Below are 18,499 nucleotides of genomic sequence, written 5' to 3'. Positions count from 1 at the left end.
TCTGTGTCTGCAAACCGCCTTCGTCGGGCGCTTTTAATATTCATTCTGAATCTTAAGGAGGCCTTCGGCCGCTGGGGCCGATGGGAGTTGTAGTCGTAAACATCTGGAGGGGCTCAGGCTGGCGATGAGTTTTGCTTTAGTCTAGTCTATTCTATTCTATTCTATTCTATATAACATTCTGTAGATTATGGTTGTAGATTTTTTAGTTATAATTTTATCTTTTTTTTGGTAAACCGCTTTGAGTTCTTTTCTACAATCTAGCAGTGTATAAATTTTATGAAATAAATAAAAATTCCCAGCCAATGCTTTTGTGTTTTGCACAATTCCCAATGTTCTTTCTCTGCGTCCCAAGCATTACAGACGCACCTCAGGTCTTATTGGGGAGTGACACACAGACAACAGAACAAAGGGCTCCCTCTTTAATAGTTTACTTGCAAGGGGGAATTTTGTCATGGCATCTGGTCATGGCACAGCACTGCAGAAGTGAAGAAAGCTACACTCAAAAGATTTCTCTCGCCTAGTATTATCATTATTATTCATTTTATTAGTCATTTTTAAGGTCACACCAACTCAAAGCCACTTACAGTATTTTAAGCAGAAGCCGAATACCAACCTTTTCTAAATAAATAAACAATATTAAAACATCCCCACTTGTGTAAAAAGGCCACAGATAGTTAAAAGTTAAAGGACTGATTAAAAAGGAATGTTTTTGCCTAAAGATATGCAACAATGGCACCAGGCAAGCCTCCTTGGGGAGAGCATTCCTACAACTATTAAAGGTACAGGAGTCTCTTTTTGTACCCAGCCATCATGGCAGGATATAGAGTTAGCCTTGAGACCAGATGGCTTAGTTCTTCCTCTGGCACAGACCGATTACCCGAGAGACTTTAGGAGAATCACTAGCTCAGCCTCAACTTACCCTGTTTGTGGTATAATAAAATAGGTGTATTCTATTAACGTACCACCCAAAAGTTTTATAGCAAGCTTTGGTTTATTTTTCCATGGGGGGTGTCTTATGGGCTCATGTGAACCACTATGAGATTCAGCTTGGTAAGGAATTCGTTACAAAACTGTACAGCACTGTGTACACTAGAAACTGCTAAAAAGTAGTGTGTATACATGTAGTAGCAGGCAGTGGGAGGAGTCCACCTTTCCCATTATCTTAAATTTGCCTTGTGAAACCAGCCTAAAACTCAGTTGTTCCAGTATTGTTGCCATCCATACGACTAGGTGATGGCCATGCCTAACATCTGCTATTTGAACTGTCTCTGTCCATGGTAGCTTCTTTTGATTGATAGGTTTTGCAATCTATAGATTTCAGTTTGTGTTTATCTGTGGAGCTGAGATTCTATCTGGACCAGGAAAACATAGCCAGGGGACAGCCGTTAGCCCAGATCAATTAATGAGGAGTTTTACAAGTGTGTTAGGTGCCTTGTGCATACCTAAGATTTTGAAAATAAGAAGTTGCCTCTTAGACCACCTACCCCTGTGCTCTAGGTGGCAGCGTATCTCCATTCCAATGTTCCTGGCAGTGTTATTTCCCATCACTGGAACCTGATCTTTACCAGTGACCTATTGTCCCATTCTTTCAATGCATTCTCTTATGATCAGAATGGAGTTTCTGATTATTGCTTGTGACTGTAAACAGAGACGGATGGATTGTCATAGAAACCAAGATACAGGGTCATGGGTTACAGGGAGCCGAGTGAGTGTCGAGGAAAGGAATAGAGGGCTGCAGCAAGCATAATAACACTGACCACTCTTACACTTTGCTTTTTTCTAGATCAAACAAAGACTGATAACAGGTGTCTGCCCAGCCAGAGAGGAAAAGGACCATCCATCCTTTTGTACTATCTAAAAAAAGCCACTAGAGGACAGTGATGGCTCAATAAATATCCAGTTTATGCTTTTGATACAGTAGTATGCATAAGGATGGTGCTGTGGCCCTCTTTTGGGGGGCTGCTTTGTACCCCCAATGTCTCCACACCTGACAGCACCCTCTAAAATATGTTTCTCATAAGTCCATCCATGTACATAAGAAGATGAGAAGGGCCTGCTGGATCAGGCCAATGGGCCATTTAGTCCAACATCCTGTTCTCACAGCAGCTAGCCGGGTGCCCATGAGAAACCCACAAGAAGAAGAAGAGTTTGGATTTGCTATCCCGCCTTTCACTCCCCTTCAGGAGTCTCAAAGCGGCTAACATTCTCCTTTCCCTTCCTCCCCCAAAACAAACACTCTGTGAGGTGAGTAGGGCTGAGAGACTTCAAAGAAGTGTGACTGGCCCAAGGTCACCCAGCAGCTGCATGTGGAGGAGCAGGGAAGCGAACCCGGTTCACCAGATTACGAGACTACCGCTCTTAACCACTACACCACACTGGCTCTCAAACAGGATCCAAGCAGAAGAAGCATTACAGACTCTAGCTGTGGCGGCAGAGCATAGCCATCATGGCTAGTAGAGCCAGCAACAGCCTCCTCCATGAATTTGTCTAATCCTCTTTTACAGCCAGTATTAGTTGGTGGCCAACACTGCCTCCCGTGGGAGCAATTTCCATAGTTTAATGACAGATCAGTGGTAAGACTGACACATAGATAATTTGAAAAACAAATTATTTTAAAAACTTGAGCCAGGCAAGTCAACACGTACTTTTACTTGGTAAGAACAATGAAGAGTCTCGTGGCACCTTAACACATTTATGGCGGCATAAACTTTTGTGAACCAGAGTCCACTTCATCAGATGCATGAAGTGTTAATGACTCTTCGCTGTTTTGGCTGCAACATTCTAGCACAGCTAATCCTCTGGAAATTAATTAGTGTACATTTATGTGAATTAACATATGCAAATGTTTTTTAAAAAAACAAAAAGCCCGGTGTTTCACTGCTGGTAAAAGAGATATTTTTTCTCTCCTGTTGTAGGGGACTTGGAGTTTGACAATAGAGAGCCATTCCTGAAACCTAGCAAAGGGGAAGTTATCACAACAATGCAATAATAAAAACCAGGAGTGTTGTTTCTTAGCTCTTCTTCGCGTTCCTACACAAGATTTTTACTCTTCCTGCAAACAAGAGGGAGGAATAGGAACTCTGCAAGTAGGAGGGAGGTTTATGAAGGAATAAAATACACACCTGCCTAATGTTTTCACAGATACAGGTAAGAACAGTCAACTTGGTATCACTAAATGTTTCTAATTTAAAAGCATTGCTATCAATGAAAAGTCGACCAAGAAGCACTCTAAGTGTTCTCTTAACTCTTGTGGTCCCAAAAGCAGTTTGACTAAGCAATGAGCAATCCCCATAATTTCAGAAAACATCTCAGACATTATTATCATTTTTTTGCGCTACTATTAACTCAATAGTATAACTGGGAGTAGTTTTGCACTGTGAAAGGTTCTCCAAAGTTTCTGATCCACCCAGTCCACAATGTAGTCAGTTTTTATGGAAATTCCCATTTTTGTTTGAAGGTTGCTTTTATTGAAGGCTCAGAAAAGACTTAATTCCCTTTGCAACGTTGTACTCTTCATGTTCACATTGTCAACCTGTTGGGTATAGACCAAACAGCCACATCTTTGTCAAGGGCTCCTTTCCCCAGTGGTGTCCCTCTCTATCCCTCATTTCTTCTCCATCATGACCTAGATGTAATAGCTCCTTATGGAGCGAAGATGCGTCTCAGCCCACAAACGCAACCTGCCGCATGGCAGGCAATTTGCTTCCCTCCTCCTCTTTGGGAAGATACTGAGTTCAGCTGGTGGTGATCCTGTATTCTCTCCTTGTCTTCCTTTTGGCTGCCATATTAAACACAATCAGCATTCTCAGGTCACTCATCCTTTTCCACTTTGATCTCAACGAATGAGCTGAGGTCAGGACAAAAGCCTTTGTGGCTGGGCGGCCTAGGTGGTGTGCCCGCCCTGGCTCCTTCCTCTTGAAAATGGGGGTTGTAGAGGTGCAAGGGCAGAAGCTGAGCTTCAGCGGAGGGCAGGCGGTCAGAGGGCGACCCATAAACCCGGTTAGCTTTGGTGCCATGCTTTGAGTTGGCATCAAGTCGGTAGCAAAGCTGAGTGAGGGGGGTAGCGCGGAATCGTGGGGGGCGTGCCACCCACACACCTGGCTCACTTAGGCTGTCTTCCTCGTCTGACATGAGCTCCTCTGTCACGCCTTGCCACAAACGCTGCTCTTCAGGGCCCAGCAGACGCGCCACCCCTGAACGATTTGCAAAAAGCTAATGATAAGACAAAATGAAGCCTAATTAGTCATTCTAAGACTAACGCCCCTGCAATTACTCACCCCATCTGTCCTCACTGGTTTGTCTTTCCCAAATGTCTCTTCCTGCCCCCTAACTCCTCTATCATATACCTTCCCCCCATTTTGTCTTCCCCCTAGTGTTGGAGGACTCAAAAACTCGGCTCTACCCGGGCCTGCCATATTGCAGGCCCCCACCACCTTAAGAATTTGCTTGCTTGCTGCCCAGTGTCTTTTGAAAAGTGGAACCTGCTCTGTGGCATGTGTCTGAAAACCAGAGCTTTCTGCTGCCCAGCATTTGACAAGCTAGCTTGGGAATCGTCTCTGCAGCAGAAATAGAACACATGCTCCAAGGCCTGCAGTTTATAATGCAAACACCTCCTGGCAGCTGTGGGTTGATGGGCTCATTTGCCCCACCACCCGAGTGTCTGCTCCCCTGGGTGAAGGAAAGTCTCTTCTGCTACAGGGAGGTCTCAGAAGAGAGTGAAGCTTTACTCTGAGGCACGCTTCATTTTTCTTTCTTTTTAAAGGAAGACTAGCACTGCTTTGATAAATGATATTGGAAAACAAGTGGGATGCAGACATAATGATCCAGTTCCCTGGTTTTTTCTTCTTCCTTTTTTTCTGTTTTAGGCTGCTGTCTTAGAAGCCGACACTTGCAAATACGCCATATTGAACTCAATGGGCCTTATGTCTGAGTAAATACACTTAGGAACGAACTGCTAGGTAGGAAGCTTATTAGAATGAATAGTAGTTTGTTTAACAACTTTGATCAAGTAATTTATTTTTGACTGAGAGAATCCTCTCACCCTGCTAACAGACCAATCCTGTGCGTATTTATTCAGAAGTTACACTTTTTTCAATGGGATTACCTTATGTATGTTCATGAGACTGCAGTCTTTAAAAAACGACATTTCAGTTGCAATCCTAACCTATCCAGGATTACGCCCTATTGGAGTCAATAGGACTTCTAAGCAGACATAGGATAGCACTACTCATTAAGGATTTTACCAGTTAAATCACTTCTAAAACTTCCACAACATTTTGTAAACCGTCTCCGGTTACCTTTGGCAACTTTCCATAAAGCATACACATATTTAACTCAGATGTAAGTCTCACTGCAGTTCGTAGGGCTTATTCACAAGAAGTGTACATAAGATGACAGCCTTAAGGAGTAAGCTCCATTGAACACAGTGTCATTTACTTCTTAGTTAGGATCAGGTTATAAAAAGGGGAATGAAATGGTGTTGTCTGAGGAAATGTCGTTATAGCTGGAATCCAAGAACATAACTCAAATGTTATGAAAGTCACAGCTGAGTAGTAAACATGAACTTATTAATTAGGAAATCTGAGTTATTTAACACCTAAACTGCTTGATGAAGAAGAAGAAGAAGAAGAAGAGTTTGGATTTGATATCCCGCCTTTCACTCCCTTTAAGGAGTCTCAAAGCGGCTAACATTCTCCTTTCCCTTCCTCCCCCACAACAACCACTCTGTGAGGTGAGTGAAACTGATGGAATGTCTTTGCAGCAGTTTGAACATATATTTACTTGAAGTAATTTCAACATCACATAGTTCACTGAAGATATATAGCAGTTCCCACTACATGTAGCCTGTTCTAAGCTGCCTTATATAATCAGGGTTAGAAAGGACCCCAAAGATCTATGAATAGGGAACCTCTGGCCCTCCAGAGGTTGTTAAACTACAACTTCCACCATCCATGGCCATAGGCCATGCTTGTTGGGGCTGATGGGAAGTTGTTGTTCAACAACATCTGGAGGGCCAAGTCGAATCCCTCTGCCAATGCAGGAAATTCTCTGCTATAGCATCCCTGATAGCCATCTGCCTTCGGCATAAAAAACAAAGAGTCCAGCTTCTGAGGCAGGTCTGTTCCACTGTTAAGCAACCCATCCCATTCAACAACCGGAGTGTGCTGAGCAGAGATGAAATGGGCCTAGAGACCAGCCCTGTAATGAAAATTTGGAAGGAGTTGTGGTATGTTTAGCCTGGAGCATAAGAAGCCATCTTTAAATATTTGAAGGTCTGTCATAAATGACAGAGCAAATTTCCAGGGAATAGGATATGAACCTACAGTTCAAATTGCAAGGAAGAGAATTCCAGCTAAATATTAAGAACTTTCTTAGTGCACCTTCACCTGTCATATACAGTGTTGCTTCTTTATGTTTCTAACCAGAATATAAATGCCATTTCCTACTCCACTTCAGTGTGATTTTTGGAATTGATGGAGGAATGCATTTGGGGCTAAATAAAAAGAGGGGAAAAAACTATTTTTGGTAGATAATGTAGCGTTGAGATAATACAGGAGAAATACTTCCTCAGAATAATGGATTGGTCCCTTACCCGGTAGCGTCTACTTCGTAGTTTCTTCTCCTCCTTCTCCTTGAGTCCTTTGAAGGGATTCAGAGAGTTGCGATACTCACGTCGTTTGGTTAGAAAGTAGGCCACACAAGCACCTAACAGAACAAAAAGCGGGCAAAGCAATTGCAGGCATGAAAAGCAGGAACTTGAAGCACACTTGAGTAACCAGAGGATATTTATGTCTGCATGTCTATGTATATGAACAGGCAGCATTTCGATGTCACCAGAAGGTAAATACTTTTCTCTTTACCTGGGATTTTTGGCTCCTAATTTGAAAGGTGGCAACTGTGGCCTCTTTTAGTGGGGTAGAGTTTGCAAATCCTGCCTTTTTTTGTGCATAGCTGTGCTTTTACGTTGTCATTGGATATTCTGAACTGGTTCCAACATAAGTCACTTTAGTCACTGTCTGAGAAAAGTGACTGACAATTATCACAACAACAACAGCAGTAAGTTCCAGAGTGAACACCAAGAGAGATATTTATTTTCTTTTTTTTATATATATATAATTTTTATTAAAGTTTCAAAAAAAGAAAATATCATATACAGAAAAAAAAAGAGAAAATAACAATAAGAGTAAAACCATATGTACAACCAATCATTTTCCTTTTGGACTTCCATCAGCGTTGCTGACATCATTCATAGTTAACCTTTTAATACACATTCCATCTTTTTTGTTCTATTGCCAGTTATTCCATCCTTCCTCATAATCTCTACTAAACAATATTTATTGATATTTTACAAAGCCTCTTTAAATCCCACTAGCGTTATTTTTGCCCCATAATTATTTTCCAAATAACACACAAATTTCTCCCAGTCCTTTATAAATTTCTGGTCCTTAGTATATCTGATTTTCCCTGTCAATTTATCCAATTCAGCATATTCTATCAGTTTTGTTCTCCACTCTTCCACCGTTGGAACTCCTTCCTGCTTCCACTTCTGGGCTAACACAATTCTGGCAGCTGTCACCGCGTACTGGAAAAGTCTACAGTCTTTTCTTTTGACATCCTTCCCTACGATACCTAATAGAAATGCTTCTGGTTTTTTCACGAAAGTATATTTTAGCATCTTTTTCATCTCGTTATATATCTCTTCCCAAAAGCTTTTAACTTTCTTACACTCCCACCACTGATGGAAGAAAGTCCCTTCTTTATATCTACATTTCCAGCACTTGTTGTCCACCTTATAGATCTTTGCCAATTTGGCAGGTGACAGGTACCATCTGTAGAGCATTTTCATCATGTTTTCCCTCAGTGAAATGCAAGCCGTAAATTTAATGTTCTCTTTCCACAACCTTTCCCAATCCTCTAGTTGAATGTTATAGCCTAGGTCCCTTGCCCATTGTACCATCACCACTTTCACTTCCTCATCCTTCATATGCCACTCCAGTAGTATTTTATACATTTTTGACAGGATTTTATGTTCGTTATCTATTATCTCTTTTTGGTAAGTTGACTCTTTTTCTACGTAATTTCTTTCCTTCAACTCCTTTTTAAACATTTCGTTTATCTGAAAGTAATGCAGCCAATCGTTTGTTAACTCCTTAACTTGATCGTAGGGTTTTAATTTCCACTTCCCTCCTTCCTTGGTAACCATTTCCCCATAGTTTCCCCATTTCCCTCTCATATTAACTTTTTTTACAGACATCATTTCTAACGGGGATAACCAGTGCGGGATTTTTGGTTCCAATATGTTTTTGTATCTATTCCATACCTCTATTAGAGCACCTCTAAAAATATGATTCGTAAATCCTTTATCTGCCTTCTTTTTGTCACTCCACAAATACATATGCCACCCGGCTTTGTTGTTGAACCCTTCAAGATCTAATAATTCCTTATTCTCCAACTTTACCCATTCTTTAATCCAGCACAGACATGCTGCCTCATAATAAAGTTTCATGTCTGGTAGGGCGAAGCCACCTCTTTCTTTTGTGTCTGTTAGTAATTTAAATTTAATCCTGGGCTTCTTCCCTTCCCATACATATCTTGAGATCGCCTTTTGCCACTCTTTAAATATTTTTGTGTCTTTAATTATGGGTATAGTTTGGAATAGGAATAGCAGCTTAGGAAGAACCATCATTTTTACCATCGATATTCTTCCCCAGAATTATAATTTCATTCTGGTCCAACTCTCTAAATCTCTTTTTATGCCTTTCCATACTGGGATATAGTTAAGTTGATATAAATCTATGTTCCTATCGGAAAGCCATATTCCTAAGTATTTAATCTTTTTCACAACCTCAATTTCCGTTCTTTGTTGTAATAATTTGATCTTATCGCCATCCATATTTTTTACTATCATTTTAGTCTTTTTCTTATTCAGCCTAAATCCTGCCATTTTTCCGAATTGTTCCATCTCCTCTAATATCTCTTTTATACTTTCTATGGGTTCTTCCACCGTCAAAACCACGTCATCCGCGAAGGCCTTGATTTTGTATTCATTTACTCCTAATGTCACCCCTTTAATTTGGCTATTTTGTCTAATTGCATTTAGAAGGACTTCCAAAACTACAATGAATAGTAGAGGCGAAAGTGGGCAGCCCTGCCTTGTACCTTTACATATCTTTATTTCTTCTGTGATAGAGTTGTTTACTATCAATCTTGCTTTCTGGTCCGTATATATTGCTTCAATGCCGTTAAAAAAGTCTTGACCCACCTCCATAAGCTCCAAGTTCTTCAACATAAATTCCCAAACCACATTATCGAAGGCTTTCTCCGCATCTACGAATATTAGGCTTGCTGGTTTATCACATCTATCAGATAGATATTCAATAACGTTCACTATGCTTCTTATATTATTTCTTATTTGTCTGCCGGGTAGAAAGCCTTCTTGATCTTTATGTATGATCTTTACTAGTATCTTTTTTAATCTCTTAGCTAGAATTCCTGCGAAAATCTTATAGTCTATATTTAATAACGAGATGGGTCTATAGTTCTTGACTTGTGTGAGGTCCGAATCTTGTTTTGGTATTATTGTAATAAATGCGTCTTTCCATGTTCCAGGGATATCTTTTTCTTTTAAGATGTTGTTCATTACTTTAATCAACGGAGCCATTAATATGTCTTTCATTTCTTTGTAGTAGCTGCAAGTGAATCCGTCCGGTCCTGGTGCTTTCCCTCTTTTTAACTCTTTTATAACTTCTTCTACTTCTTCCTTGCATATTGGTGCATTCAGCTGTTCTTTTTGATCTACCGGGATCTTCCTTACCATTTTTTCTTTCAAGTATCTTTCTATTTTTCTTTTGTTATTTCTATCTTTATTTCTGTATAGTTGCTTATAAAAGTCCGTAAATGCTCTCCTAATTTCCTTCGGTTCTGATGTTTCTTCTCCATTCAACTCAATTTTATGAATTGTGTTTTGTTCTTTTTTTTTCTTAACCTGCCAGGCGAGCCATTTTCCTGATTTATTGGCAAACTCGAAGTTTATCTGTCTTAATCTTTTCACGTTCCATTCAACCTCTTTATTAACTAACATTGCAAATTGGGTTTGGAGAATCTTTATTTCCTGTTTTATCTTCACGTTGTTGGGTTTTTTAATCAACTTTTGTTCATTGTTCATAATCTGTCTCAGAATCTCTTTTGTCGCTCTTTCTTTGTTGTTCCTTTTCCATACATTCTGTTGGATGCAGAGGCCCCTCATCACTGCCTTACTCGCGTCCCACACCACACTCGTTTTTGTCCCTTTATCCATATTATTCATAAAGAATTCAGTTAGATTTCTTTGTACTTTTTCAACAAACTTTTGGTCATTCCATAAATTGTCGTTTAGTCTCCACCTAAAAGATCGTTCTTCCAAACTTTTTAACTCCATTACTATTGGATTGTGATCGGAGATCACCCTCGCTTGTATTTCAATTCTTTGTATTCTTGGGGTTAACTCGTTCGAGACCCATATTTGATCTATTCTTGAGAAAGATTGATTTGGTTCTGAGTAATGGGTAAACTGCTTCTCCAATGGGTGTTTGAGCCTCCACATATCTACCAGATTACAGTTCTTCGTCATCATAAAGAAAGTTTTGGGTAGTTTCCCTTCTTTATTCATCGTTTTTCTTAATCTATCCATTTCTATTGAAATCACACCATTCATATCTCCCATTAGTATGATTTTTTGGTCCATATACTCAAATAACTTCTCTTCGAGCGATCTAAAAAATTCTGTCTTATTCCCATTTCCAGATCTGAAAATAAATAGCACCAAATGAGAGATATTTATTTTCAGATCTGGAGTAAAATTTACCAGCAAAGTGTATAAGGATTACTCAACAGGTAAAAATGTTTTAGGTATGCTCTAACAATAAAATCCAGACATGAAACAAGTGAAGTGTTTTTATTCACCCTCATCTTACCTTTTAGTTCTTTGTCAGTGTAATTGTGGTGATTTGATACCAATTCATGCTTCAGTTTCTCCAGCAAGAATTTCACTACAGAGATATTCCATGAAGATTTAATGCTGGGGGTGGGGGGGAGAGAAAGAGAATGGAGAAACGTAAAGACTAGAACAAATCCATCTTCAAAACCCATGTTTTTAGCAATGCCTTCAGCACAACCTCCAAGTCCTCATACCATAATCTAACTAACCCTAAGTACATTATTCTTCCATCTTTACTGTGACTCTCTCCTTCTTCTCCTTCCTGTTGTCTCCCATGTGTTGAATTCTATATTACAAGCCCTTAAGGCAGAGACCTCTCCTCTTGTAGTTTATAAAGCACGTTTCAAACAGTTGGCCCTATATAAGCATTAATAACCTGAACGTTATTAAGGTGACTTAATACGGGATAATAATAATGAAGGTTGACTATTCAGGATGTTGAGATTAATTTCAGTGGGAACATGGGTTGCCAGATCAATAAAGGCGTTCTGGGTTCTATTAGCTATGCAGAAAAGACCGGCTTGATCTATGCAACTTCCTTCTCCCACCACAACGCAGTGAGAAGAGAAGCCACACTTGTTGGTTATCTTTCCTTTGCAGTTACTCTTCCTTATCTTATGTGCCAATCCCACCCAGAGCTCACCTCTCAGAGCCATCAAACCTCTTGTCATTGGTGATGTGGTTGTGGACATTATGGACCAGTTTCTGGGAGAGTAAACAGAAAGAGATAAGTGCCCCTCCACAGTAACTCTGCAAACCCCAAGCTATTAAAACAGAGCAGCATGCCCCAGAAAGTTAATTAAAATAAGCTTTGCAGTGTCTAAGCTGCTGGGCCCATGCCAAGTTCCTTGTGAGACACAAGCTCCAATATGTGGCAGTTATCTAAGGCAACTAACCGAGAGCACCAAGTCCCTCTTGCGCCTTGCATTCTTCTGTCCCATGCTTCGGTTTCTACAAGGAAGACTTGCAAAGCCCAAAGAGAAACGTGGCTCCCCGTGCATGTTGTCCTCCAAGGTGATGCTGTTGGGGGATACCTCTGGGCAGGAGAGAGAAGGATCATCCAGAGGCTGAGAGGAGGGGGAAGGTGGCGTGGCATAGACCCGTTGAATGGAGACATCTACAGCAGGTGATTCTTCTGCTCCCTGAGAACAAGAAAAAGACTTGTACGACTTAATATGATATCCTTCATTCCAAACTGCAGCTACCCTTCCTATCGCAGCTGCTATTCCAATTCTACAGCTCTGGCTCAAAATGTGGGCCTTTAATTTATCTCTGCTCTACTATCCTTTAAAGTTCCTCCAAACCTTCTTTTGTGTGTTTTCACGCAGGCACACAAAACGCATTGGCCTGCAAACACAAGTGTGTAATGGCCAAAACACATAGCTGAATTTTAAAGCCTCTTTTTATCGTTCACCGACAAAAGTTCACAGTTGGCTCAAGTGGTACGGAAGGCTCAAAGGCACTTCTCATAGCCCCATATATATGAAAACATTCTAACACTAACCCACTAGAACGCCTGCCAATCACAACGTTGCCAATGCCTCTTAATCATCGCAAACAGCTCCAGCCTGACTCCCGTACCAGCTTTGGTATCACATATACAAATACACATACACTTTTAGCTCTTGCCAGTGCCCCCAACCCCAGGCCACAACAGCAGAGCAGAGCTTGGCATGGCTCCCAGAATGCATCTCTCCTGAGCAGGTCACTGGCAGAGGAGGCGAGAGATGCCATCAAATATTCATGAGCCCATCTGTGTCTGACCGGAGGGACATGGGGACTGTGTGTATTTTGTGGGGTGGGAGGGACAAAGAAGCTCTTAATCTTCAGCCTACATACCCCGCCAAGCCCCCCAGGCCCCAGATGCACAGGCGAGAAACCCAAGTGTCCAGGTGGCCCTGCCGCCGCTCCCAGCTGCCGCAGCTCTTCAATGACCACCTGGACACCACTTCTGAAGCCTTCGGCCTCTTGTTCCTCCTCATTCTGCTCTTCATTGTCCTCTTGCCGCTCCTCAGGACCACTCAGGGGGCTGGCTTTGACGACAGGGGCCATCCTTCGGCGCAGTGTCCCCATTTCCTCCTCCAGCCGCCTCAGGGCTTCATTATTGGCCTTGGCCAGGCTCAGCGCCACCTCAGCAAGGCCCACTGCCTTCTCTACACGTTGATAGATGACATGGAGCAGTTGCTCTGAAGACTGTACCGCTAGCCCAGTGCCTGTAACCGTGATGGGGGTGCTCGATGAAGATGGTGGCGGTGGCGGCGTAGTCGCCTCAGCCCCCGGCTCCTGCTTGCAGGTGCAGCAGCAGCATTTTGCCTCTTTGGTGTTGGGAGGGGAGAACAAAATTGTGGCACTGAATGACATGACGATGCAGGTTTATGAGGGATTCTTGGTGTTCCCCAGCTAGTTCTCTTGGAGGAGGCAAGGCGAGCTTCAGATCTGGCCTTGAATGCTCTGCGGTGGAGGCATGCCCATGGCACTGCTCAGAAGGCTGGGTCTCAGCAAACAAGAGGAAAGATATTAAAGAAATATTTCTAAGAGTATGACTGGAGCAGACAGCCATGTTGTAGTACATCTGAACCTACCTGCTTCTGATCATCTAAATTGCTTAGATTTAGGCTCTAACCTCTGTATACAGATCTGCTGTTGCCAAACCCAACAGGGCAGGCCATTTCATATTTGCACTCAATCTGTCTAAATCTGTGGTTCGGAAACTTACCCCTCCCCGACCCCTTGATGCAGTTGTAATGCCTTTTGCTAGATGCTGTATTTTAAACTGCATTTTCCTTTGTTCTTTTATTTCTTATATTGTATCAGGCTGAATTACAATTTGGATTCCGTAGAAATTCAAATTATAATTCAATAAATTTGAGAAATAAAAGAAGCAATTAAAATACAATCAAAAATCATTATATTTAAGGCAGACACGCCACAGAACACCTGAATAAAAAAAACCCTCAACAGACTATGAATCAGTTTGTGAGCCCCAATCTAGATTTATGCTCAGTGTGATTAACATTAGGAGGGATTCAGCACTATCTTCCAGCCACCCGACTTGTCCATTTGGATCTATATTAACCCACAGCTGACCTCTTGTAAATCTTATTGCTTTTACAGTCTATATCTATTGATTATTTTGGCAGTCAAAGTCCTGCAATGAACTCAAGAGCTGAACTAGCAGTTCAGGTTTTGGCTACCTCTTTCCAATTTCTTTGTAGAAGCACTGAGACCCTGGCAAAAGAAAAAAGCGGGGGGAAACCTCTTGCTTTGTTTCAGTAGTTCACACTGTGCAACGTTTGTTTCTCCTCCTCAACAGTACAGTTTGCTTTTAACCAGCATCGCATATCAGCTCTTGCAAAGCACTTGCAAACAGCCCTTAAAGAACCAATGTTTTTGAATCTCCGCAACTGGGGACGGAGGAGGGGACCGAATCTGAGGTGATAATGGAAAGTAAAGCGGAGAGGGGAAACTATCCATCCCCATCCCTAGGAAGCTGTTCCGCTTTTCCAATTTCAACTGCTCTAAAGTTCATGTAAGGCGTCTCTTTGCATATTTAAAATTCCCAACCCCCGAGGCGGGAAACGTGTCCGGGGCTTCTCCTCGCTTACTTCTGCGGCCCAACGGTTTGGAATCCTACGCTCCCCAGCATTCCATCCCGCGTGTGCAGCGCCCGGGGGGGGGGAGACGGCGGCGGGGGGGCAGGAGAAGCAAGAGCGCCGCAGTCGTGTACGAACGGCACAGCCCTCCGTCCGCCCCGCCGCTCTCCGATAGGCTATTGCGGAAGAGCAGGTAGGGAGCCGATTGGTTGTAGACGGTGGCGCCTAGGCCCGGGGATAGGAGCGAGGGGCGGGGGAAAGGAACATGGACGGGGGAGAAGGGGGCTCTCTGAGGAGGTCCGCGAGGCTGGGCCCTTTTCAAGGCCGCCTTCCCCACACTGGGTGGTCGAGGCCTTTCCTTTCCGTGGCCCCGCGAAAGGCGCCGGTCATATTCTACGTTTTAAAATCCAATATAAGGACATGTCAAATACCCAGTAATTACACACCAACGACAACAGCGTATAAAATAAATGATTTCCAAAAAAAGTTGCCTTGACTGGGGTATCTTCCAAAATGGCTGACCAGGCCCAAGGTCATGTCAAGACTTACGCACCACTGGCACACGTCCTGGCACACAGGGGCACTGACCATGGCCTTGAATAAGAAACCCACCACATTTAAATCCTCATTTTCTAATAATATTGTTTCTCAATTTATTGCTGGGTTTTGTTGCCCCCCTGTCCACCCAGTTACTGGGTATCTGATAAGTAAAGGTAAAGGTACCCCTGCCCGAACGGGCCAGTCTTGACAGACTCTGGGGTTTGTGCGCCCATCTCACATCTATTGGCCGGGGGCCAGCGCTGTCCGGAGACACTTCCGGGTCACGTGGCCAGCGTGACAACGCTGCTCTGGCGAGCCAGAGCCGCACACGGAACGCCATTTACCTTCCCGCTGGTAAGCGGTACCTATTTATCTACTTGCCCCCGGGGGTGCTTTCGAACTGCTAGGTGGGCAGGCGCTGGGACCGAGCAGCGGGAGCGCACCCCGCCGCGGGGATTCGAACCGCCGACCTTTCGATTGGCAAGCCCTAGGCGCTGAGGCTTTAGCCCACAGCGCCACCCGCGTCCCATATCTGATAAGTATTTTCCCCATAAGTCCTCCCTCAGCTGGTATCCCTGACTAGCAAAGCTGTCTGTCCCCAATGGGCTTGTGTGTCACTCACAATTTTAAAAATTACGTGGCCAGTCTTTCCCTTCTTAATTTACCCTTGCTTTCAAAGTGAAGGTTAATTTATTACTTGGGGGAGGGGAAATATTGACAGGCCTCACAGCGCCTGCTTCCCAAGCACCTGACACAACCCTTCCACACAAAATACTATACAGATCCTCCAATTTATTAGCTGCCATGTTCCCACTGCAATGTCAGGGCTAACACACCCCCTGGGTCATAAACACTTAGAGTACTCTTTTATTCCAGGGAAGACAGGCGAACTAATGCCAGTGTACTGGAGGAAGAAAAGATCAATAGTGTCGAAGCAATGATTCTTCAACATCAGCTTAGTTGGACTGGTCTTGATGTTTGAGCGCCTGATTATCGTCTTCCAAAGCAACTACACTACTCTATTCCGAACTTAAAAATGGAAAGCGTAATGCTGGTGGTCAACAAAAGAGGTTTAAAGACTCTTGAGGCAAATCTATAAAAATGTAGAATAAACACTGACAATTGGGAAACACTGGCCTGCGAGCGCTCCAATTGGAGAACAGTCTTTACCAAAGGTGTCCTGGGCTTTGAAGACACTCGAACTCAGGACGAAAGGGAGAAACATGCTAAGAGGAAGGCATGTTTGGCAAACCCTCACCATGATCTACTCCCACCCAGAAACAAACCTATGTCTCCACTGTGGAAGGATGCGTGGATCCAGACTTGGCCTCCATCATGTTCATGGCAGGCAATCTTACTCAGTTACAAGTGATTACCAAAGAAGAAGAAAACCCTTTTATTCCAGGTTAATTTAAGTCCAAAATGATTCCGCAGCCAGTCACTAATGAAAAATTGGGCCAAAGGAAATTCACCGTTTCACTGCTTTACAGCAATCCTGACAGGGTGAACAAAAGAATTAATAATGCATGTTAGCATATTTGTCACCCCAAATGATATTGAATAAGCCCCCTGTGCCTTTTCTAATCACCCTCTTGTAGAAACAAAAGCATGATTAGATTGAGACGAGAGAAGGTATATTTGATTAAAAAATCCAACGCAGATGCATGCATTATTCCTCTGCAAGCCTGATCATGTAGACACACATCCTGTGTGCCTAATTAGTATACTCACAGCCTCACCTCTCCACTTATTTTCCTATCCGCTCTTCTTGAAACACCATTTACCTCTACAGCATCACAGCCAAATCACATTACTTTACACAGCGTTAAATAATCCAGACTAACTGCCTTGTTATTAATGACCACTACTAATTCCCATTAAAATTCTAACATCATCCACAATAAAATGAAGAAAGGTATTCCCCCCACCCCCATTCTTTAAATCCCCATAGCAGTTAAAGGGTTTGGAGGGATAAACTAATCTATGATCTATGATATCTGAGTATTACCTATTTTCCTGTACACTTATCCATTCCTCAGCATTATATAGACCTCTTTCTCCCTCTTCGCTATATCCATGTACAAAACCTCCAAAGCTACTCTGTTCCTGCATGTACATATATTTTCTGCCAAGCATATCCCTGCTCTCCTGCTTTCCCCCCTCCCACATTCTGCCACATACAAGCCTCTCTCTCCCTTGGCGTATATTTTCCCTGGCAAGGCCAAGCAAGGGATTGGGGTGCCTCCCTTTTCAATCCCTCCCCAGATCCTTCCCCCCCCACCCCCAATTCCATCCCACACGTCCCTGGGAAAAGGATACTGGAAGGTCGTGCAGCTCTTTGTATTCGTGTGTGTGCAAAGGGGGAGGATGTGCACCCTGCTGCCAACCGCCACACCCCCATGCTCCCCCCTTCTGCCCTGATTGGCCAATCTCCTGTACGCACACAAACACACACCAAAGCTGCACACGCATTCCTGAGCAGGGCCCCAGCAGGGGACACCTAGACTAGCTGGGCACTGCCAATTTCCCCCTTTCCTGGACATGTACAATCAGGCTGTTTTTTATTCCTCCAATTTACACTTCCCTTTGATCCTTGCCACCCTTTACTTCTGCATGCTATTTTGTTTCTCAAAGCCTTCCTCTCATGCTCCTGCTAGTCCCTCGTGTTTCTTCTTCTATATTTCACTCTGAACTGTTTCTGTTATTGCTCTCCCCTTGGCTCCTGTGTACACACAGCTTTCATCTCATTGCCTTCCTCCTTCTGTTCATCCTTCTTGCTGGCTGTTCCCTTCAACCTTTGCAGCTGTACCCCCCGACCCAATCCAGGAAACCCCATGGCCCATGCCTCACTCATTTTGTTGTGTACTGTAACCCTAATTTTCTTCCTCTCCACCCACTAAACAAGCATGGGGGGGGCAGATTTGGAAAAGGAAAGGCCGTTTACCCAGGAAGGTTTCTTTTGCTTTCGTCTCTCTACAAAACTACGCCTCCATCTTGGCTGCTTTGTTCATTCTGTTCCTGGTGCCCTGCAGCTGGCAATAACCTTTTCTGTTCACATTAGGTTCTACGCACTGCACACACATCGCTCGCGTCAATTGGGTGGGAACCAGAAAATCCAACAGTGCATAAAAGTACTTGGGATGGCTATGCTTGGCGAGGGGGCCAGCATGGGTTAATATTGGCATGCACTTCTTCATCTGCGACTGTCAACATTCAACAAGCATAGATTTGGGGTGGGTGAGGGGGTGGGATCCCTACGAAAGGCAAGGGACTGGTTTGCTCAAACGTGTGTGAAGATGCAAGTGAAGGTAACGTGGGCTATCATGGGGGAAAGGAGCAATTATTTAACAATCGTTTGACTTCCTCCCTCCCTTGGTATCGGCAGACACGT

General features: G+C 43.2%; 1 protein-coding gene across 1 annotated transcript; it reads right to left on the bottom strand.

Annotated features, from left to right (window-relative positions):
- Window positions 1-2,629: 2,629 nt before the first annotated feature.
- Window positions 2,630-18,323, bottom strand: LOC309515932 (uncharacterized protein C14orf93). The gene is made up of 7 exons (XM_082194247.1): window positions 17,428-18,323; window positions 12,815-13,469; window positions 11,872-12,117; window positions 11,619-11,680; window positions 10,953-11,056; window positions 6,593-6,705; window positions 2,630-4,212 (listed from the first exon to the last, which is right to left on the bottom strand). Exons 2-7 carry the CDS (start codon window positions 13,334-13,336, stop codon window positions 3,811-3,813), a joined length of 1,449 nt encoding a protein of 482 aa, XP_082050373.1. The 5' UTR covers window positions 13,337-13,469; window positions 17,428-18,323; the 3' UTR covers window positions 2,630-3,810.
- Window positions 18,324-18,499: the final 176 nt, after the last annotated feature.

This window comes from Podarcis vaucheri, assembly GCF_965113315.1.
Source record: "Podarcis vaucheri genome assembly, chromosome: 13".
Taxonomy (NCBI): Eukaryota; Metazoa; Chordata; class Lepidosauria; order Squamata; family Lacertidae; genus Podarcis; species Podarcis vaucheri.
Note: the sequence above shows the minus strand (reverse complement) of the source record. Positions and strands in the feature narration are given on the sequence as shown.